General features: G+C 41.7%; 1 protein-coding gene across 1 annotated transcript in view; it reads right to left on the bottom strand.

Moving 5' to 3' along the window:
• PTPRM (protein tyrosine phosphatase receptor type M) overlaps positions 1-24,020 on the bottom strand; it is an 812,937-nt gene that overhangs the window by 80,816 nt on the left and 708,101 nt on the right. Inside the window, exons 21-23 of the mRNA XM_044921209.1 lie at positions 22,038-22,125; positions 4,891-4,967; positions 976-1,012 (exon numbers count right to left, since the gene is read on the bottom strand). Coding sequence (XP_044777144.1) covers positions 976-1,012; positions 4,891-4,967; positions 22,038-22,125 — 202 coding nt within the window. The remainder of the gene's footprint in view (positions 1-975; positions 1,013-4,890; positions 4,968-22,037; positions 22,126-24,020) is intronic.

Below are 24,020 nucleotides of genomic sequence, written 5' to 3'. Positions count from 1 at the left end.
CAAGTCATATCCTTTTGATTTCCCTGCTCCTGTTTCTGGGATATAACGCAATACTGGAAAAAATGATAAAATAATAAAATGAAGAGAATGTACTCTCTCGACCCTAACTGGGTCATCCCTGCTTCTCAGCATTTCTTTGACTCATCTAACAGATGCACTAACACATCCCTTATGATGCCTCTTTCCCAACACCTCAGACCTTCCACGATCCTCATTCTCCATAGATGACCCACCTCAGAGTCAGTGTCCCAGGAGGATGATACAGAAGCTGTTGCCATGAGCTTCTCCAACAAGTTCCTCTAGGTTTCCTTTAGCCCAAGTGATCTACCAACTGCTTTCCACCTGGGAGCACTAATTGCCTGCTTTCAGATCTTTGCTCATGTCTCTGCCAGTCAGAAGTTCTCTTCCCAAGCCCACCTCTGCCACAAAGCAGTTTTTGGATCATCCCATCTGAAAGCAACTTCTACCTTCTCCAAGTTTCTCTAACATTTTCTCTGAACCTCTCACACAAATTTCTAACTGGTGTTGCTTGTAACAATGTACAGGGCACCCTGTCCCTTCCCCACCAAACCACAACCATCATGAGAGGGGGTGCTTGATGGATTCAGCCTGCACCCCTGGCAGCAACTAGCACGGGTCTTTGTATAGATAATTCTCAGCACATACTTATTTAGTGAATATCTATATACCTATTTATGAAGATGTCAGATTAATTCCTAAGGTAGACAGATTTAATTTAATAATGAATTGATGAATACACTTCTTCTAATGATCACAACATGGAGTTCTAGCTAAATGATTGCATTACCAGACCTTCTGATGGGAAAACAAGGGGGGTATTGATGATGAGAACTGTAATAAGTGGGGCTACAGCAGTGTGGAATATCATTCTTGGGGGGAGGTGTGGCACAGGGACAAAATGATAGAGAATGGGCAAACAACCAAAGAAAGACATCAAAGCTGTAATAGACTTACCTTGGGTAGCAATATAATGATTGGGTCGATGATAACCCTAAAAATAAATGAGAAAAAATATTTCATCAACTTAAAATCGATAAGCAGCACAGAAGTTACACAGTAAGTTTGCCACAATGAATGCTTATACAAATACCAACAATTGCGTCAGTTGGAAGTTGAATGACCATACGCAGTACCACGGAGTTCCTCATTAAAAAGCAAAGAAGCATCACACATCAGAGTTCTGCTGCTTACACAGGGGGTGGGAGTAACTTAATCATACACTGCTATGAGATGATAGGTGAGCAATAAATACTAACAACTTATGGATTCTCTGAAATAACATGACCACAACTCTTGTTAGATTGCAAACAGGCTGGGAACGTACAATAGGATTTCATTTGTGTTTAGGATGTTATTGGCAATGTGCCAAGGGCTTTAAGACATATTCTGTTCTCCTGTTATAGGCAGTTATATCAATAGTGATACTGAACATCATTCTTAAACACTGCTAATGCCACGCCATGCTGTTGTAGCAAGAGCCAGAAATTTGAAGAGGCAGAAATTCTGCAAGTCCCCTTCCTTTTATCATGACTCTGTGAGAAGGGGAAAAGATGAAAATTGGGACCAAAGAAAGAAGGGAACAAAGAACACTGGAAGATCAATATCTGGGAGAGATAAAACCAATTTAGAGAAAATTACACACAGGTAACAGAATATCACCATGGACCTTAATACTTTCCATTTCTGTCCCCCGAGATTACCCAAAATACGTGCCCAAAGCCAGATGGGAAACAGGAGAAACTCAGAGAGGAAATACAGATTTCTCAGACAATTTAAATGCATATCTGTTAGATTTTTTTGCTCTTAAAAATAAGTCATTGATAATGAACAGCAAAAGCAAACACATTCTTTATATAACTGACCTGCTGTAGGTCCCAAAGATAGACCTTTGACGGATATTAAATAGGATTATTAAATGATCACTCATTTCTTGCCAGCTGATAAGCTCTACAAAGCAAGACCCTGTCTGATGTATGGCCCCATGAATCAGCCCTAGCAAGGCTAGGAGATAGGAGGAAATTGTTTACAAAACGGAAATAATTCACACAGTCCATGAATGACCTGTGCTGCTAAACACAATGATCATTTCTCTGTTCTCATCTCTGTGACCTGTCACCATCTCCATGACACGATTAATCCCCCTGAAATACTTTCTTCTTTGCCTTCTGGGATATGACGCTCTCCTGGTTTTCTTCCTCCCTCCCTCCCTGGCTTGTCACCCTCATTCATTTGCCCATTCCTCCTCTTCGCCTTGATGTTGATGTTGGAGGGCCCAGTTCTTGGACTCTTTCCTCATCTACATGGACTCCCTTGGTGATCTCATCTGGTCCCGCAGCCTTCAATGCCATCTGTATGCTGATGAGTTCTGTATCCTCACCTCTAGCCTGGGCTCCCCCCACCCCCCAAATCCTGATGTGGGATAATCTCCTACTCAGCACTTCCACTAAGATGTCTAACATATATTTAAGGATTAACATATCTAAAAGTGAATTCCTTAATTCCTCCCTACCTCCACCCGAATCTGCTCTGTCCAGTCTTCTTTCCAGATAATGGCAATTCCATCTCAAAAGGCATCCTGACACCTCTCTTGCTCCTATACCCCATAGATAATCTGTCAGCAAATCCAGGGCTCTGGGTTGAGCGTGGATCCAGGATCCTACCATTTCTCATCTTCCAGTGCCACCACCTCCCCGCTCTCTCGCTGCTCCTGTAGTCACCTGGGAGGTCTTCATGCTTCTATTCTCACCCATCTATGGTGTGTTCTCCTCTATACTTTGGGATCCTATCACCCCTCTGCTCAGATCTTCTGGTAACTGCCCATCTCACAGTAAAAGCCCACATCTGTATGACTGCTTACATTATCTGGCCCTACAACCCCTCTGACCTGCTCTCTGTGACTCTACCCTCTCGTACTATGCCACCAACCCTTGCCTGCTTATTTCACTTCAAATTTGACAGCCATGATCCACAGCAAGGCCTATCATGGGCTTTTTCTCAGTCTGGAATGCTCTTTCCCTGAATACCTACATGGCACACAACCTTTCAATTTCTCCGCTCAAATATTACCTTTCAGTAGAGCTGACTCCAGCCACTCTATTCAAAAATTACAATCCATCTCCAAACTGGTTCTCTGCATCCCCCTGTTACAGCCTTCATTTTCTCCATCATACATACTACCATCTAATATACCATATAGAATTAACTGGCTTAGTTCATTTATTGTCTGTTTCCTCCGATTAGAGCACCAGTTCCACTGGGCCAGAGGTCTGCTTTCGTTTTTGGTCTGAATTGCTCACGGTTATAACTCCAGTATCTACAACAGTAACTGACATATAATATAGTAGGCTGCTCAATAAAATCCTATTGACTAAGTGAATAAAGGAGCCCTGAATACTGACTCTTTTCTCTATTAAAACTAAAACTAATTAATCTGGTATTTTCATTACTTTTATGTCTTTCCTCCTCTGCATCACTACCCGCCCATTCTTTAAAGCTTAGTTAAAATCACTTTTACCACAAAGCCTAATCTGATTACATTTACTCCTTCAGGCAGTGATTCATCAAACACTTATTAAGTGCTACAGTACTGCAGGTCTGTGCCCGGTGCAGGGGATACAAAGATGATGAAGGATAATGTCCCTGTGCTTAAGGACTCTGCCGGGGGGCTCTAGGAGCTGGGACTGGAACATAAACAGGATTCCCATGGAATCTCTCAAGGGAAGGAGTGTTACAGAGAAGATTATTTCTTACTTTAGCTTCTAAGCTGTGAGGTCTTGGGGAGAAGGTAACAGGTCTTGGACACCTCTGAATTCTCCCATAAGGTACTCACTAAACATCTGCTGGATAAAGAAATAAGTACAGTGTACTTTAGGAAGAAATTTTCCTTTAATAGAAAAAAAAATCTAACTTGGGTTGAGTATGTTTTGGTTCATTATGAAATGTAGCAGTGTAGGGGTCTTCTTTTGAGGATGGGATGTGAATTATTCTTCCAACAGTCATCCCGCAGGCCCCACCCTCAGATCCATAACCAAAGTTGTCAAACCTTTCCAAGTAGTACTAAAAATAACATTTCTTCTGGTTATGATGCTAGTACTTTTAGTAGCATCTGATTTATACCAACCAAGAAAATATAAGAACCCATATATATATATATATATATATGGATAAAACCTGTCCGTGGAAGTACTGACGGGCTAGAAGAAAATGTGATGGCCAAGCACACTGCCTTGGGAACTGCAAGAGAGCTGAAGCCTGTTTAATGTGAGCCTGGGCCTGCAAAGTAACAATGACTTTCCTTTCATTTTCAGGCTACTTTTGATTTCATTCATTCTTTCAACTGAAAACATGCTGTCTCCTCAGGAATGTATTCTAATGTAAGACATTAAGTTAACATGATGCAGAATGAACAAAGAAGCAGTCTTCAATAATTAAACAGCCTACATATTTAATGACATGTCTTGTGTGCATTAGATGTCCTGGTTAACAGCTGCAGACTACTTTGAAGGCAACTTAAAAGTGCAGTCATGATGAGAGATTGCAAATCATCGAATTAGGAATTAGAGAGTTTTATCCTATTAATGTGTAAACAGATTTTTTTTAAGTGTCAAATAATCTAAGTTGTTGACAAAAAAATGGAAATAACATTTTCTTGGTCCACAGGGGCACAGGACGGCAAAGGAGGCACAGAAGGTTAGAGAGGCCCACTTGAGACAAGGACCGGCCATGCCTTCATCATAAAGTTCTGCAGGGTGTGGGGCAACAGTTATGTGTTTGTAGCTGGAGCAATGTGTGCCCACCAATATCACAGCAGACACACAATGTAGAATGTGTCAGAACAGTTGGGCTTACTGACAGTTTCAAAATACATACATCGATATAATTTCCATTGATGTAGTCTGAGTTGGTATCTCCTTCTATGGTCTGCAGCCTCACCCGCGAATGATCATCTGCAAAGGAAAAAGAAAACAGTGATTAAAAGCAATCTGTTGGGCTGCTCAGAGCCCCAGAATGTAAGCATATTACATGGAGATCAACCGCATCCATGATGCTTTAAAGATAAACAAAGAATTAAATACTACACACCTTCTACACTTCCTATTTTGCTCTTAAAACTAGGAAGAATTTATAATTATTTGCATTTTACAGCAATTCTCATTAACTTATTCTTTGATCATTCACAGGCGTGAGGCATTGGCAGAGGTTTGAAACTTCCACATTGAGTCCTATGAATCACAACAGACTTATTTCTTGGATTGAAGGTGTAGCATCTTCACTAAATCACATATAAACCCTGAGATTTTGACAGATGCCTACGACATCCACCTTGACAAATGATGGTTATAAACCATGGCCCAGCCTTCTGGAAGATGCAGACATGAACCTAACCGGAGCTGTTCCTGAATTCCCTAAGCCACTCTCTGTACCATGTGTGTGAGACTCAAAGTCAGGTGTGCAGGTTAGAATACCCCACTTGGGGTCTGGGGCACGTTACTACAGCTCTCTGTGCTTGAGTTTTCTTATCTGGAGCCTGGGGATTAACAGTGTCCACCTCAAGGGATTATCATGAGCATTAAAATAAAATTGAAAAGAAGATTAGAAGAGAGCCCGGTATATAGTAAGTGATGGATAAACGTCAGCTGTTGCCGCTGTCACGTGCTGTGTAACAGACACGCGGACTGTTCTTCTCACTATCTGTACAGCTGTTGCCCCCACACACGAGAGCAAGCCAGGAACGGACCCATATGCAGTCGAAATTTTCCTTGCGGTGACCTACTCTAAGATCTAGTTTCTCAGAGCACATTTTGCTTAAAACCAGAGGCCCCCCGTGCATATTTTTGCTGGGGGCATGGGGGAGGTGAGTCACTAGGGTGCTGGGGATGTGCGGATTGTTCTGGCTTTTGTATTTGTTAGGAGAGCCGGTGCGCGCACACAGCTACCGCGGAGCAGGGCGGTAAGCAATTCTGGCAGTAAAGCCGTTTGAGCCTCCCGAATGAGAGATGCTCCAGTAGACCTGAATCATGGCCATTCTGCACACATCAGGCTTTTAGTCAGCTCCTCTGAAGGGAGATGAGTTGGCCTTCCTGTACTCCTTGACTTTTCCTGAGCAGTGTTTTTAAAAGGCAGGCATCATATTAGAGGCCCCCAATCTTCAGAAGCAGTGCTGTCTTAGGATCTATTATACCTCCTTGTCAGAATCCCCCTCTCTCACACTTTATTTCTCTTAGAACCTCAGGATGAATGCCGCCCATTCCCTGTGATTTACCACCCTTGGGCTTCTCAAATTGTTCTGCAATGTTCTACAAAGGGACTTCAATCTCTGATAAGACTCCACTCTCATCTCCCATAAACAGAGCCTTTGAAATAAAGAGTTCCCCCATCATCTCCTACTGTTCAGTTGGTTACCTCTCTCCCTCCCTCAATCTTTTTTCTTTTTTTTTTAAACTTGGCTGCTATTTCTCCACAGGTAATTGCTTTACTCTCCTCCTGATGGGGAAACCCACAAGACATATGCCGAGTGTATTTCCTAAGCAGACTGAGGCTGTTTTATTTCTCTTTATAGGCACAGTAGTATCTTCTCCTTATTCTAAAGTTGATTTTACTAGATTATAACCTCTTGGGGTCAGAGACCATGTAGTGTCCATTCTGAATATCCCTGTGAGCACCTTTCACCTAGGCCATACTGCCCAGCTCCACGGCCTCTCTTCACAGCACTGCCTGCAGCACACAACCACATGTAGTGGTCCCAACACACAGTAGGTGCATGCAACGCCTTTACCTCTTCACCCCACTAACAAATGCCCTGTCTCGATAGTCACTGTCTCAATGGAAGAAGGGGCAAGTTGTGGTCAGGCGAGGTTCACTGGGGCTTTCTGGGGTCCTGTTTGGACTTGCTTAGTGGTTTTATGAGTGTTGGCTTTAGATCACATCTATTAACCTGTATTTGGGCTTTATGCCCTGTTTTGTACCTATATTTCACTATTTAAAAATAAAAGGGTCCACCTTGAGGGCATTATGCTACGTGAAATAAACCCAACCCAGGGCAAACACTGCATGATTCCATTTCCATGAGATACTGAGAGTAGTCAAATGCACAGAGACAGAAAGAAGAAAGTGGTTGCCAGGGGCTGAGGGGAGGTGGGGAATAGGGAGCCAATGTTGAGTAGGTACAGACTTGGGGAAGATGATCTGGCAGTGGGTGGTGATGGTTGTATGACAATGTGAGTGAACTTAATGACCCTGAACTGGACACTTACACGTGGTTAATGTGGTAAGTTTCATATTATGTTCATTTTACCACAATTTTTAAAAAAGTAAGGGTCCACTTTTTCCAGCCCTCCCTTGTAGAATACCCCTTCAAGTTCCACTCCAAGGTTCGGTGTCCTGAGAAACAGGTCCCTCAAAGCTGGGAAGGGCATGTCACAGACTCAGTCTTGGAGGCCTGGGGAGTTCCCCTGTGACTCCCCGTGCCCAGATGAAGTAGACGTAGGGGTGACAGTGACTCTAGAGTGCGCCACTAGAGGACAACTGTAGTACATTATTGATGTGTACTCAGGAGATGGCTTAGGAATCACTGCAGTGAGGTTTAGGAGGTATTTTTCCTTTCAGTGATAAAATGAGTGAATATTGATAAGTCAGTGTCTCTTAAGGCAGGGAGAGAGAGAGTTTAGCGGGGAGAATGGGCTTAATCTCTCAGAGATTAGCTTTGGTGTCCCAGAGACCCTGATTTGAATACTGGCTCTCTACTACTCCCCCAGATTGTGAACTTAGACAAACTCTGAATCTCGCTGAGCTTCATCTGTAAAAAGAGGTTGATGATCCTTCCGAGGATCGTTGGGAAGACCAAGTGAGAAGTACATGTCAAGTGCATGGAATATAGGACCGTTTCCATTAAAAAGGAATTACCCCACTTATGTGAATAAAAGTGACATTCTTTGGGCCCCTGGGTGGCTCAGTTGGTTAAGCGACTGCCTTTGGCTCAGGTCATGATCCTGGAGTCCCGGGATCGAGTCCCGCATCGGGCTCCCTGCTTGGCGGGGAGTCTGCTTCTCCCTGACCCTCCTTCCTCTCATGCTCTCTGTATCTCATTCTCTCTGTCTCAAATAAATAAATAAAATCTTTAAAAAAAAAAAGTGACATTCTTTTTGTTTAGCAATTCAAACTACAAAGAGCCCAGGACGCTTGTTTGCAGGTCATTGGAGGAGGATAAAACTGCACACTCTAAGCAGCTAATCTTTGGGAAAGATGAGCTTGAGCTAGTTTTAAAGAGGAAACAGGATTTCCAAAAAGATTTGGAAATAGGATGAATACTCGTAAATAGCTCCTACATCTTAATTCCCTGGAATCAATTCAGGAACTTGTCTTTTTATTTAAAAATTTTTTCTTAAATCAAGGTATAACTGACATATAACATTAGTTTCAGGTGTACAGCATAATGATTTGATATTTGTATATATTGTAAAATGATCACCACGGTAAGTCACCAGATAAAGTTACACATTTTTTTGTTTATTGTGATGAAAACTTTAGGATTTACTCTCTTGGCAAATTTCAAGTATGTACTACAATTTTGTCGACTATAGTCACCATAGTTACATCACATCCCCATACCTTACTTATTTTATAGTTGGAAGTTTGTCCCACTTGACCCCCTTCACCCGTTACCCCTACCCCTCAACCCCCCTCCCTCTAGCAACCACAATATTGTATTAGTTTCAGGTGTACAACATAGTGATTCAATATTTATCTACATTACAAAATGCTCACCACAGTAAGTCTAGTTACCATCTGTCATCATACAAAGTTGATATAATATTATTGGCTATATTCCCTATGCTGTACTTTTTATCCCCATGTCTTATTTATTTTATAACTCGAAGACTGTACCTCCTAATCCCCTTCACCTATTTTGTCCTTCCCCCCACCTCCTCCCTTCTGGTGACCAACAGTTTGTTCTCTATATTTATAGGTCTATTTTTGTTTTGTTTTGCTCTGTTTGTTTTGTTTTTTTTAGATTCCAGATATAAGTGAAATCATACAGTATCTGTCTTTCTCTGTATGACTTATTTCACTTAGCATAATACCCTTTAGTTCTACCCATGTTGTTGCAAATGGCAAGATTTAATACTTTCTTATGGCCGAATAGCATTCCATTATATATGGCTAGATACAGATATATCTATCTGTAGATATATCTATATATCTGTATCTATCTATATGTATATCTATCTAATCTAGCTATATCTTTGCATGTGTATATATATATGTGTGTCTGTGTATGTGTGTGTGTGTGTGTGTATCACATCTTCTTTATTTATTCATCCATTGGTGGACACTTAGGTTGTTTCTATATCTTGGCCATTGTAATAATGCTGCTATGAACACAGGAGTACATATATCTTTTCAAATTAGTGTTTTTGTTTTCTTTAGATAATACCTAGTAGTGGGGTTGCTGGATCTTATGGCAGTTCTGTTTTTAATTTTTTGAGGAGGCTCCATACTGGTTCATAGTGGCTGCACCAACTTACATTCCCACCAACAGGACATGAGGCCCCCCATTTTGCCATATGCTTGCCAATACTTGCTATTTCTTGTCATTTTGAGAACAGCCATCCTCACAGGTGTGAGGTGTTATCTTACTGTGGTTTTGATTTGCATTTCCTTGATGACTAGTGATGTTGAACACTTTTCATGTGCTTGTTGGTCATCTGCATGTCTTCTTTAGAAAAAATGTTTATTCAGATCCGCTGCCTATTTTTAAATTGGATTGTTTGTTTTTTCGCTGGGTTGTATGAGTTATTTATTATGTTGTGGATATTAACCCCATATTGGATATATGATTCACAAATATTTTCTCCCATTCAATAGGTTGCCTTTTCATTTTGTTGATGGTTTCCTTTGCTGTGCAGATGATTTTTATTTTGATGTAGTCCCATTTACCTATTTTTGCTTTTGTTGCCTTTGGAGTCAGATCCAAAAAATCATCACCAAGACCAATGTCAAGGAGCTTACCACCTGTGTTTTCTTCTAGGAGTTTTATGGTTTCAGTCTTACATTCAAGTCTTTAATTTATTTTCAGCTAACTTTTATATCTAATGTAATACAGTAGCCTAATTTTATTCTTTTGCATGTGGTTTCCCAGTTTCTCAATACCATTTATTGAAGAGACTGTCCTTTTCCCAATGTATATTCTTGCCTCTTTTGTTGTAAATTAATTGACCATATAGGTGTGGGTTTATTTCGTGAATCCCTATTCTGTTTCACTGATCTATATGTCTGTTTTTATTCCAATTCCATACTGTTTTGATTATTATAGCTTTGTAATGTAGTTTGAAATCAGGGAGTGTGATGTGATGCCTCTAGCTTTTTCTTTCTTTCTCAAGATTGCTTTGGCTATTTAAGGTCTTTTGTGGTCCCACACAAATTTTAGAATTGTTTGTTCTTTTTCTGTAAAAAAAAATGCCATTGGAATTTTGATAGGGATTGCCCTGAATCTGTAGCTTGCTTTGGGTATTACAGATATTTTAACAATATTAAATCTTCCAATCATGAGCATAGAATGTCTTTCCATGTATTTGTGTCTTCTTCAATTTCTTTCATCAATGTCTTACTGTTTTCAGAGTATAGGTCTTTCACCTTCTTGGTTACATTTATTCCTAGATATTTTAATCTTTTTGATGAAATTGTAAATGTGATTGTTTTCTTAATTTCTCTTTCTGATAGTTTGTTGTTAGTGTATAGAAATGCAAAAGATTTTTGTGTGTTGATTTTGTACCCTGAAAATTTACTGAATTCATTTATTAGTTCTAATTGTGTGTGTGTGTGTGTGTGTGTGTGTGTGTGTGTGTGTGTGGAGTCTTTAGGGTTTTCTATATATAAAATCATGTTTTTCACAAATAGTGACCATTTTACTTTTTCCTTTCCAATTTGGATGCCTTTTACTTCTTTTTCTTGCCTAATTGCTACAGCTAAAACTGCTAATACTTTGTCGAATAAAAGTGGCAAGAGTGGGTGGGCAACCTTGTCTTGTTTCTGATCTTAGAGGAAAAGTTTTCAGTTTTTTACAATTGAGTGGGCTTTTCACCATTATGTTAGCTGTGGGCTTGTCATATCTGGCCCTTATTATGTTGTGGTACATTCCCTCTATATGTTTTTAACATAAATGGATGTTGAATTTTGTGAATCCATGCTGAGAGCTGCTTTTTCTAAAACACAATTTATTCTGTCCTCACCTACTCCAAACCATTCAAGGATATCAACAGGGAACTGCTCAACAGTGGTCTCTGTTGAGGAAGGTCATCGAAAAGATGTGACCGGTGGTTGACCCATGAGCTGGACCCAGGCACTTGAAATTCCTCACCCATTCCCCCATTATCCTTGGAATGTGGGTTCTGTTTGTTTTTCCTGCTCCCAGGGGCTACTCCAAGGACAGTCTTGAGATAGTGATATGGCGTTGAGAAGACTTGCACAATATAAGTGAATGAACCTAGTTAAGATCTCTTCATAAACCTTTAAGATTTGGCAGGCAGATGCAGGGATCCACTCATCTTGCTGCCACCCAATACAAGCCTTGTATATAAGTTCCCTTTACTAATTAAAACTCCCAACTACCATCCCGAAGTGCCTTGCCTCTTTCTTTGGTCTCTCCCTTCCCTCTGTGTCTGAGAGTTGGTTTCAGAGGACACCCAGGAAGCTTGAGGAGGGTTGTGAACTAACAGTCTTATAAAACAATGGAATATGATAAAATCATCAAAAAGTATTACTATAGCTTTAATTACTTTCCTTGAGAAGATCTCTGTGACATATTGTGGAGTGAACTAGAGCAGGTTGCAAAAGCAGCATGTCTCTTAAGAGTCTGTTTATATGAAATAATTGTATATGTGTGTAGAAGTGCTTAGTGGGATAAGTGAAACGGGTGGGATTTCTGCTGGGTGGGCAAATTTGGAGTAATATCTATTTTCATCTTTATGATTTGGTATACTCTTTTAATTGTCTACACAGTTTATACTGTCTTTATAATCAGAAATAAAACAACAGACCTATTTTTACTTTAAAAAATAAAGCCAACAACTTTAAGGCAGAGAACAGAAAAAAGATGAAGGAAACAGAAAAAAATGTTAGTAGGGTTTGAACTTAGTTGGTGAGGTTCTGAGCAATTTTCCCCAACTCTTTGTTACTGCATAATTTTTCCTTAATGTATATGAATTCCTTTTATAATTGGGAAAAAGATATCCATTTAGCCATGGATGACTGGAAAATGATCAAAATCCAAAAAATGTTTATATTATAATCACAACTCAATGTTAGTCCATCACAAAGGGTGACAAACTCTGACATTTTGAGAAAATCTATATAAAGGCCTTGTTGCTATTCTTCTCATTCCTTTCAAAAAAGCCTTTACTATAAGAAAAAGGGCAAAAGTAATATTTTTGGGTAAGAAATAGGCACATAAAGACCTGGTATAAAGCATAACAAACCATTGCTTACTACTGAAAAATTATAATCTGCTGGTGTTTTTTTCCCATGTACGTATACTTATTTATGCATGTGTGTATGTATTTATGTGTATTTATGTATGTATGTATGTGGGTATTTATGTGTGTGTATGTGTGTATTTATGGATATGTAAATGCATGCATTTATGGATGTGTGCATTTGTACACTAGAGGTGGGGTAATTAGACATTTAAAGCAGGTCTCTGTGTTTTACTCTAAGTCTCTAAAAAGGGTTAATTATGCCTTTTTTGTCACATAACGTTATATTTAAAACACCTCTAAGTAGCTTCAAATATTTTAACATTTTCATTTTAAACACGATGGATATGGGTAATAGCCTTGCAATTCACTTGTATGTGATTAGATAATACTACGGCAGTAGAAGTGAAGCGTGACATTGATAATATTTCACCTCCAACCAGTTCTCTCTTTCTGCTAAATATTGATGACATATTTAAGGTAAATTGGAATCACAATGATCTAAGTAACATTTGCCCTCTGAGAGGAGATGCCCATTTAATTTTAATTACTACTGATTTCTGCAAATAATGGCTTTGCTTCTCCTGCGCTTACATACTTGCCAAGGACTGCTGCTGCACTGGTTTCAAGGTACAAGATGCAGAAGAGCCAAGTGAACAGATGGGAAGTGTTCAGTGATCTACCCCTGTGTGACCTGTATGCCAGCCTGGTGTCCCTGCTTGTGCCCACCTGAATGCTCAGGCCATGCTGGTACTGAGCACCAAGCAAATGAGGAATCTTCGAGTTTAGTGGTAGGTGCCTCCATGTTAATCTTTGCTCTTGCTGTCAGTTTTATTTGTTACTTGGTCTTGCTGTGTTTATTGCTTACAGCTAGACCCTCAACTAGAGACCCTTACTCTTTAATCTTCAGTGTCCTGGCAGGACCCCTAACTCTTATTTTGCCTAATTCTTCTAGATTTTTTTTTTTTTTGCCTTCCTAAACATGTTGTGTTGATTTGTTTCTCCCTTATTCTCATCCATCTGATTTTTAACACCAAAAGCTCTCCCTGCCAGCCCATACTTACCCAAGTAACCCTTCGTTCCCATCATCCTCCCTTCACCTGCCTTTATTCCTACACCAGATCATGACAGTTAGGGATTCCTGAGAAGTGACACTGTTGGAGGGGCTCCCCTGCTAGAGAGAAGCACAGTGCTATGGAACAAAACCCTGGAAGAGTGGTTTTCAGCATGAGCATCAAGATTGGGTCACTAGTTCAAAGAGTCAGGTGGGATAGATTGGGTCAAAGGTTTCACTCTCCTCTTAGATAACTCACTATTAGCCAGGAAAATGGAGTAGGAGGGCATGGGTAACACAATGAGGATGAAAATCAAAGCTCAGAAGGGACTCTCTTCTCTTCCTTTCATATAGCTGTCTGTCCTCCCATCACATCCTCACCCATTGCCTACTCACCCCCTGCCTACTCCATTCAAAGCACCGTTTGCTAATTTCATGAATAATTCTCACGGTGTTACATCAGAGTCTTCATTGCACTAGATCTTTCAGCAGGACACTATTGACACCCATTCTTCTCCATGACACAATGCTCTTTTGTACACATTAGGCAATATTGCCTCAGTATTTCCCATTACTGAAGCCCCTCCAGGCTGGGTCCCGGGCTCTCGATGCCCTCCATGCTTCCTCCACAGATAATCTTATCATGCCAATGGTTTCAACTGCCATTCTGTGCCCCAAGATTCACTGGTTTCCATTTGGGCCCAGATCCCGCCCCTTCGGGTTTCAGAGCAGTCTATATAACTGCTTACTGGACATCTCATTTGAATGTTTCACAGGCATCCTGGTGCATCCCCAGATTCAATTCATAAGCTTTCCCTGCTACTGCCAACATCAGACCTATCCCTGAGCTCCCTGCCAAGTGTGGTTCCCTTCCAGTGTTCCCAGTGGAGTAAATGTCCCATCCTTCCATCTGTCTAACCATTCACCATCCATGCACCACTCATCCATCCTCCTGTGAGTTAGAAACATAGAAGCAACTCTGTCTCCTCTATCTTCCTTACCCCACATCCAATCTATTTGATTTGATCAATAACCTCTCTTGAATCTGTCTATTTCTCTTCTTCCTAGTCCACATTATCATTGCTTTTCACTTGGGCAACTGAAAGAATCTCTTAGCTAGTGTCCCCTTCCAATTCATTTTTCATTTTGCAGTCAGATTAAATTTTCCAAATGCAAATTTAATGAATAACCCCCACCCCCTCCTCAAAAAAACCCTTCGCTGAGGCTCCCTTTTGTTTTTCTAATGAACACTAAAATCCTTAATCTTTCCTAGAAGGCCCTGCAGGTCTGGCTTCCATTTAAACCCCAGCTCTGGCTACCTGGCCTTCCTTTAGTTCCTCAGACTCAAGGGGTTCTCTCATGTGAAGGGTGTGTTCACATGATGCACCCTCTGTCTGCAACACCCGTTTGCTCTACCCCTTTACTCAGTGGTCTTCCATTTCACATCCCCAGGGAAGCCTTCCCACACCACCTGAAGAAGTCAATCCCCCATTACAGAGTCTCACCATACCATATACCTCTTCTTTGTGGCCCTTAACTTTATTTATTTCAATAATCATTTAATTCCTTTGTATAATCATTTAAGTCTCTCCTCCCCTGCCCCTTCCCTGGAAAACATCAGGGGCTGTGTCCACTCTGGGCCACCATGGTCACCCCGGTTCGTCACATTTCCATCTCTGTCCTTGCTCACCCTCACCCTGCTCCAATAACACTGGCCTCATTGCTGAGGCAGGTCTGCCCCCTGATGGCCTCTGCTGGGAGCTGGCTCCCTTCCTCACCTGTGTCAGGCCTTGGCTTGCATCTGATCCTCTCAGGGAGGCCTTTCTTGACCACAACTTAAAAACTCTAACCTCTGCCTCACACGTCTCCTTTCACTGCTCCATTTTCCGTTACATGCCTCACTTTCTAATAAGACATATTATACGGTTTACTTGGTGACTTTTTCTGTTGCCCCCATAAGAATGTCAAGTGCTATACAGGCAAAGAATTTTGTTCTGTTCCCCTGCTCTGTCTCTCTGACTCTGATACCTAGGATAGTGCCTTGCATGTAACAGGCACTCAGTAATATCTGTTGAAAGAATTCCTTTAGGTTGGTAAAGAGCCTGGCACATGGCAGACCAATATGTCTTCATTGAATGGACCATAGAAAGGCGGGGGAGGGAGCCTGGGAAGGGCCTGCAGATTTCTGGCTCCTTATCTTCAACTGCCAGCCCCCAGAAAAGAGGACCCTAGGCTCAAAGGGGTTCCCGTTAGCCAGGAGATTTGGTGTGTATCTTAAGCTCAAAATTAATTATAATTAGGAACCACTGAGAAAATCAGGAGGGCTGTTTTTGTGGCGTGGTGGAGGGGGGTATTTGTTTATATTTGGAAAGGACTAGCTCAGCAAATTTATAATGTAAATAAGGGAAAAGTTTAACTTAAGAGCAAAAGCCAATAAACAGTTTTTAAGCACCATTAAAACCATTTTATATGCAAACGATGTTGCAAAACAGGGAATGTGATTATTACTGACACTTCTTAAGTTCTCTGAAAAGCACTAAGGAGAATTTCTAAGATAGGTTGACCGAACCCCCCAGTTCCTCCTCCTCACTGGTGGTCATTCCTGAAGCATTAGGTGCTATGAAGTAGGCTTCTCAGGCAGTATAAACAACTTTTCTACAATTACATCATTTTTTAGGGGGGAGGGGGGATGGTTATATGCTTCCCCATGCCTATAAAGAAACTGATATGGGTGCATACATAAGCGGGATTTGGATAAGTATTTTTATTCTTTTTATCTCAAATTCTTCCACAACTCTAACAATACTATTTTAACAATATTTTCACTACTATAAGTAAAGACCCATAAAGAGTCTCAAATCAAGAAGCTCCCAAATGAAATGATTCGTCAGAACAACCTGCGGTGCTCACACCAACTTGGGACCACTCTCTAGGATTGCAAGCCTGACTCAGAGGCTGGGCAAGGGCTGGCCCAGGGCAGTTCTGGGATTCAAGGCAACAGCGGTAGTGTTTCTGCAACCCACGGGTAGTATAAAACTCATCCTACTTAGCTGGGGTGGATTGCCGTGGTATCTAAGGATTTGGATACCCCACTTAAAAAGCATTAATAATTGTCTGGAGGAGGCCTAAGTGATTGTTATCTCAGGATATGCCAGCATAGAGCCTTGTACGGAATTACATAAATAATCACAGACAGTTCTAGAGTGATTTCCGAAAACAACAGAAAACTAGATGAAAAGATTATAGTTTGCCACAATGCGGAGGAAACTCAGAGGCATCCTGCTAAGTGAAATAAGCTGGACACAGAAAAACCTGCGTGATTTCACTTATATCTGGAATCTAAAACAGTGGGACTCAGAGAAGCAGAGTAGAAAGGTGACTCCAGGAGTGGCGGGGGGGGGCATGGGCAGATGTTGGCCAGAGGATACAAAGTTGCAATTATGTGGGATGAATAAGTCTAGAAATCTCATGTACAGTATGATGACTATAGTTAATGATCCTATATTAAACACTAGAAACATGCCAAGAGAGTAGATTTCAGGGGCTCTCACTGCACACTCACAAATGGCAACTATGTGAGACCATCTGTTAACTAGCTTGATTACAGTAATCATTTCATATGTATCTGCACATGAAATCATGTGAGCACAGAACGAACAAACTTGTCCAATTGCTATGTGATACACCTGAAACTAATGTAACATTGTGTGTCAGCTATACCTCAATAAAAAATAGAATAATTCTGATACATAAAAAAAATACATGGAAAAAAGCAAAAGATAACATGTGTGCACAGAGAATGGCTTCCAGATGTCACAGCAACTGAGATGGAAGAATAGGAGCCTGGATGATAGTGTAGCTGGGGCACAGAAATCTCTTTTTGATGTTGTCTTTAGAAAAGCACAAGAGCAAACAATGCAACCTGATGAAGAAACACTGAAAGACGGGGAGGGAACAGGATGGAGGGCAGGTGAAAGGTAGAAAATCAGCCAGGTGACAGCAAACCACCCAGAAATGGAGCCCAGAGTCACAGCCCATCAGGGGCTGGGTCACTGTGCAGGGTCGTGCTAACAATTAGGGAGCAAGGTGGTGCCTGCAACTGCCTACCAGCTCATCACTTGGAACTTGAGGCTTCCAAATGCTGATTTTTATTTATTTTTCTTATTTTTTAAAAAAGACTTTTATTTATTTATTTATTTATTTATTCATGAGACATAGAGAGAGAGAGAGAGAGAGAGGCAGAGGGTGAAGCAGATTCCCCGTGGAGCAAGGAGCCCGATGTGGGGCTTGATCCCAGGACTCTGGGATCATGACCCAAGCTGAAGGCAGATGCTTAACCGACTGAGCCACCCAGGTGTCCCTAAAATCTTTGGGGGGTTTTGCCTGCCGTTCCCCCTGCTTGTGCTCTCTCTGACAAATAAATAAATTAAAAAAAAAAGTTTTTACATGACCTATGGAATCCACTAAACTGAAGAGTAAAGAGCAACACAGGAGTAATAAGAAAAGATGGGATTTTTTTTCACCTAACAACAATCAATGTTCTTTTTATGTGGCATTTAAGTTTGTTTCCGGAACAGGTGAAACTCAGGAAACTGACATTGAGAACGTTCATGACTTATCCAAGGTCACTTGGTTAGTATATGGTGGGGCCAAGACCCCAACTGGGTCTTATAGCTCCAAATCCTGTGTTCATCTCTTTTGCCCAAGGTCTTTTCTCATTAGTCCACCCCTCACTCGTGTACCCTTCTCCTATCAGTTCATGCATGTCTTGGTCTGCTCTGGCCCCTAGACTCTAAAGTCATGGAACATTCAGTGAATACACAGGGGGTATTAAAATCATCCATCTTAAGTGCAGGGTCTTGAGGGCTGAAGATGATGATGGTGGTGGCAGAAGTGAGCCCTGGGTGGTAGAAATGAAAAGTTGTCCCAGTGGGATCTGTTCTTCACTAAACCAGGAGTCAGCACCTGCAAGTCGATGTTTTGAACTGAAACTAGCCAGCGTGCAAAGCCTAAAGTATTTATTATCTGCCCTTTTCAGAAAGAGTCTGCCAAGCCCTGCCCTAGATGGTAATGGCTGGGAGGGCAGTGCCTGATTATGTTTAATCATCCTTCTGTAACAGTGCCTAGCATGGTGTCTGGCAAATAGTATGTGATCACAAAGTATTTGTTGAATGAAGGGATAAATTATTTGGTCTATTTGAGCACACACTCTCAGTGCAGCCATAAGGAGAAATCAGGTAGAGGAATGACATTCAATGTTTCTATGGAAAACAGAGGCACACCCAATATCTAGAAGGTCAAGGTAGAGACAAGGTGGGTGGGGCTTCTGGAGGCTGAAGAGAACTTTAGAGGAGAGAATCCACTTGGAATGCCATGGAGAGCCTGCAGACTTTTCATAGAAAGGAAGCAATCAACGTAGGCCATTCTCATGTTCGTGGAGGGGCCATACCTCTACCTAGGTCTATAAAAACAAACTTTCCCAAATAATTAAATTAGAAAAAATATGTTTTACATCACAAAAGGACGACTACCTCCTCATGTGATCACAGGCAGGTCATTTTGTCTCTCCATGCCTCAATTTGAAGACGAGAACAGCACTTAATAGAATTAAAATATTTTATATTTGCATAGAATTTGTGGCTTTTCAATGTCCTCACAAAAAAAAAGACAGTATAAATTTTTATTTCAATAATGTTGGGAGGTAGGTTAGATCACACTGATCTCTTGTTCTGTTTCCCTTCCCACCCTATGTTCCAACGCGCTGGCCAGTGCCCTCCAGCCAGTAGTGCCCTAGGTCAGACCAGGCAGGATGCAGGCGGTCCTGTCGTCTGCCTTTCTCACCCCCAGATCATTATTAAATGTCCTCTGACATCCTGTTCCCCTCTGCACCCATTCTGAGCTAGGTGACAATTAATGATAATAGGTTAACAACTAATCCGTACATGAGGCCCTGCCCCTACTATCCTTCTTAGACAACAGACGACAAAAGTCATCAACAAAGAGCTTCTGCAAGAGACCCTGGGCAGTGGCAGCTCCGGAATTTCTCTCTGGGGTCCGCAGGGGTCAGAGGAAGGGGTGAGGGCCCAAAGTGTCTTTCAGCTGCCTCTTGTCACCTACCCCGGCCCCTGCAGACCATGACGCTAAGGGAGAAAAGTTCAGGCATGGAAGCAACCCGGCGGGGACCAACCGTCCAACCATGCATGCACTGTTATAAAAGCTGCTCCTGGGTTGGAATCCTGCTTCCACATCTTATTAACCCTGTAACCTTTCTCTATGCCTCAACTGCCTCACCTATAAGACAGAAACAATCGTATTACCTGTTTCATGGTATCCTTACAGGAAGAGAGTGAGGTAACATGTGGAAAGTGCTTAGAGTGGCATCTAGCATAAAGGAAGCGCTTAACAAATGCTAGCTTTTATTATTTTTTTCATTCATCATTCAGAAATATTCCTCAAGTGCCCACCAAGTGCAGGTATTGAACTCAGGCATCAAGAAGAAGCAGGCTGAAAGTTCTATTGAGCAAAGGCCGGCTGGATCTCTGAGCATGCTGACAATCGCACTCATCAACACTGCCTTCTGTGCATGCAGCAGGAAGCCCACATCTGGGATGTTAGGGGGACTGCAGGACAAAGGTTCCCAACCTCCCCGTCCACCTGGTATGGAGGGAGGCCCAGGACATGCTGTGAACACCCCATTTTACTTTGTGAACCCCCTTGGAGATTGCTGCAGCACTGAGTGAACTCCTGGAGAGAACCCTGTAAGCCATGATGAAAAATCTGGATCCTAACAATGCGAAGCTTTAGTTGCTCCCAGAGACTATGAGGGAACTTGGAGGGATCTATATTGGTCAACCAATACCTCCCATGACCACCCTCCGGTGAAAAGCCAGGTTCTCCTTCCCTGAGGCTGGTGGCACTGCACACACAGCTCCAGCCTGGTGCCGTGTCACCTCATGGGACTGACGTCACAGTGCTCTGTTACCCACCCACTCTGCCCTGTCCTGTGGGTGGGCACATTTGTCCCTGTCACCTTGGAATCCTCACTGTGGGCCCGGTGTCTGGTGCTACATAGTGTTGACTGAATCCACTGAGGGGCAATGAAGCCTTAGATCTTAGGGAAGCAGCTTCTGACTAACAAGGACTCTGAGGTGACCACTCGAAGCACTAAGTCAATGAACAGACAAAACACTCGGAGCTAGCACTTGTCACCTGCAACACCAGTGGCTGGGACTTAGGAGCGGCCAGAGGGAGAACAGGGTGTGCTCATGCGCAGTCAGGATGGTTCTTTCCTATCATATGTAAACCCCACCCCCTCCTTTTTCACAGTAAAACACACTGTCCATCGCACCGTCCAATAGTGGGAGCCACTAGTCTCATGTATTATTTAAATTCAAAGTAATTAAAGTCAAATACAATTTAAATCTCAGTTCCTTGGTGGCACCAGCCACTTTTCAAGTGCTCATGGGGCGTGTGGCTACTGTTTCAGATAATGCAGGCATGGAACACTTCTATAGTCACAGAAACTTCCGTTGGGCAGGCTCTCCTGTCTTTCCAAGAAATGTTAACTCAGACAAATAAAATTTCACAGCACTTTCACAATCAATAAAGCTAATACATTGTTCCCTGGACTACCCAAACATTTCCAGTGTGTTCTCTCAATAGCAGTAAGACATGAGGAGCTACAAGCTCTCTGGTTCTATTCCCACACTGTTTGTTTGTTTGTCTGAATTTATGTATCTTCAGAAATAGTATTAACTCTGTTAGTACCTGTCAGTACCTTGGGGCAGTCCTGTGTGGCTTGGAGCAGTTTAATGCAGGGGATGGATGGCTCTAGCCCCAGGAGAAGGAGGTTCATCAATCTACCACACGTCTCAGCATCGTTATGGAACATTAATGAGGTTGGATTCGATTTAAAAACGGTCTAAGGCATTATGGATTGGTAACATTCAGCGTCACAGGAACTGGGAATTTCTGAGATATAATCCTCACTCTTTTGCTAATAAGTGTTTTGATATGGGGACTATCATTTAACTTCTGAGTTTCAGTTTCCTGTCCTTAAAATGGGGCTATTACTGACCTACCTAACCCAAGTGCTTGGAGGATTAATTAGTTAATGCTTGCTGAGAACTCTGAGCTCCTTGCATTAAGGTGTGTTGCACATCATTATTTCTATTCATTCTCATGTAGCAGCTGGGAAACATTAGGACTATTATGTTTACTCCTAAAATGCATTTTCTTTCTCAGCATTTTAGCATTACCTATGTTACCCAAACCTTAAATCTGAAAGTAAAACTAGCCCCACAGCAAGACACATTGACGTAGTGGGGGTATTTAGATAGTTTTTCCTTTCTTTAATACGAGCATACCAGCTTTTCCAGAAGGATGAAGGCAGTAATTGCACTGTAAATTCTCACTGCGTGAGGCTGGTGGTCAATCTTAGCAGATGTGAAAAGAAAGTTATACCACAGCACAATTACACTGTTAACACTTACATGCAATGATATTCCCATATCTGTTCTTCATTCTGTTTTCATCTTTCTTAGCAGAGTCCCATGGTGCGGACTGCCCTTCAAAGAAGCTCTGGAAGAAAGAGAAAAGTGACATAAAGAACTATAATTTGGTGCAGTAAACACAGGATCTTAACGACGGAGGTTTTTAAGAAATGTACGGCAAGGGTCAATAAGGGAAAAGGATGTTCACAGGAACGAGAGGATGGATTAAATACCTTGTTTTACTTTTTGTTTTCCTTTAGTTAATAAACTACACACACAGGGCGCCTGGGTGGCTCAGTTGGTTAAGCGACTGCCTTCGGCTCAGGTCATGATCCTGGAGTCCCGGGATCGAGTCCCACATCGGGCTCCCTGCTCAGCGGGGGGTCTGCTTCTCCCTCTGACCCTCTCCCCTCTCATGCTCTCTATCTCTCATTCTCTCTCTCAAATAAATAAATAAAATCTTAAAAAAAAAATAAACTACACACACAGATGGGGGCCAGAGAGTGAACCCATAATTTATCATACAATCCATTAAAATGGTGGTGTTCACCCTATCCTACTTCAATTTAATACAGAAAAAATTAACATTTCTCTCAATTTCTTAATTATATTACCATTTTTCAATACTTTCTTAAGAGATACAAAGATATCGTTTTTCTTCCCAATTGCTAACTGAAAGAAGGTGATTTTTGGTTGAAAATGTGAAGGTAGGGAAGCTATGACTTCCTGCCTTCAAGGCTAAAATCCTGTAATAAATTCTGCCAGAGTTTTCTCTTCATTTTTAATGGAGCTTAGATGTCCATTTATTTAAGGATTTGGCATTATTATGCCCAGGATCTTTAATCTCATGTTATTAGTCAGATATATATTTTTTCTATTCAATTTATAATGAAAATGTCCTTTGGTATTGGTTGACAGGTGAAAAAAAAAATCTGGGACTTTTATCTCCACTTGAGTTCACATTCCCTTTTATCCTTGTGTAGCCAAGCATATAAAAGGTAAGGGGAAGGATGGAAGTAAGAAGCAGTTAGTCAAACTGACTTCTTGTCTTTGCCACACCTACTCTTTTACTTCTTGGTAGCAACTGGGAAAGAAGATGAGAGGAGAAAGAAGTAGACCTAAAGGCAGAGCTGATGAAGAGAGCACCATTCTGAGATACTTTAGGGCCAGAGAATGTGGTGTCAGGAACTCACACCCTCAAACATCCCAGGATGGCTTTCCAACCGAAGCTCCTAATTCCTGTCTCTCTTATACTATTTGGCCATCTTGGCCATTTCCAACCATTACCAATATTCAGTGATTAGTCTGTGGTTCAACAGAACCTATTTATTATCTCTTTCTATGGGTCCAGCTCCGGCTCATTAGTTAAGCTGCATGACTACTGCTGTAGGAGTAGGATACACCTGCTCTCAGACCCCACAAGGGAGACTCGCCGCTGGTATACTGCACAGGAGCTGACTATGCCATGGATGGTGCTCAGTTCATTCTAGTGTCTTAGCCACCAGCCTGGAAACTCCCTGAGACTTTTTTTTTTTTAAATTTTATTATGTTATATTAATCACCAAACATTACATCATTAGTTTTTGATGTAGTGTTCCATGATTCATTGTTTGCATATAACACCCAGTGCTCCATTCAATACGTGCCCTCTTTAACACCCATCTCCAGGCTAACTCATCCACCCACCCCCACCCCTCTAGAACCCTCAGTTTGTTTTTCAGAGACTACAGTCTCTCATAGTTCATCTCCCCCTCTGATTTCCCATCGTTCATTTTACCCTTCCTACTATCTTCTTTTTTTTAACATATAATGTATTATTTGTTTCAGAGGTACAGGTCTGTGATTCAAAAGTCTTACACAATTCACAGCGCTCACCATAGCACATACCCTCCCCAATGTCTATCACCCAGCCACCCCATCCCTGCCACCACCCACCACTCCAGCAACCCTCAGTTTGTTTCCTGAGTTTAAGAATTCCTCATA

The sequence above is a fragment of the Neomonachus schauinslandi genome, chromosome 14 (assembly GCF_002201575.2).
Source record: "Neomonachus schauinslandi chromosome 14, ASM220157v2, whole genome shotgun sequence".
Taxonomy (NCBI): Eukaryota; Metazoa; Chordata; class Mammalia; order Carnivora; family Phocidae; genus Neomonachus; species Neomonachus schauinslandi.
This window is presented reverse-complemented; position numbering and strand designations above follow the sequence as displayed.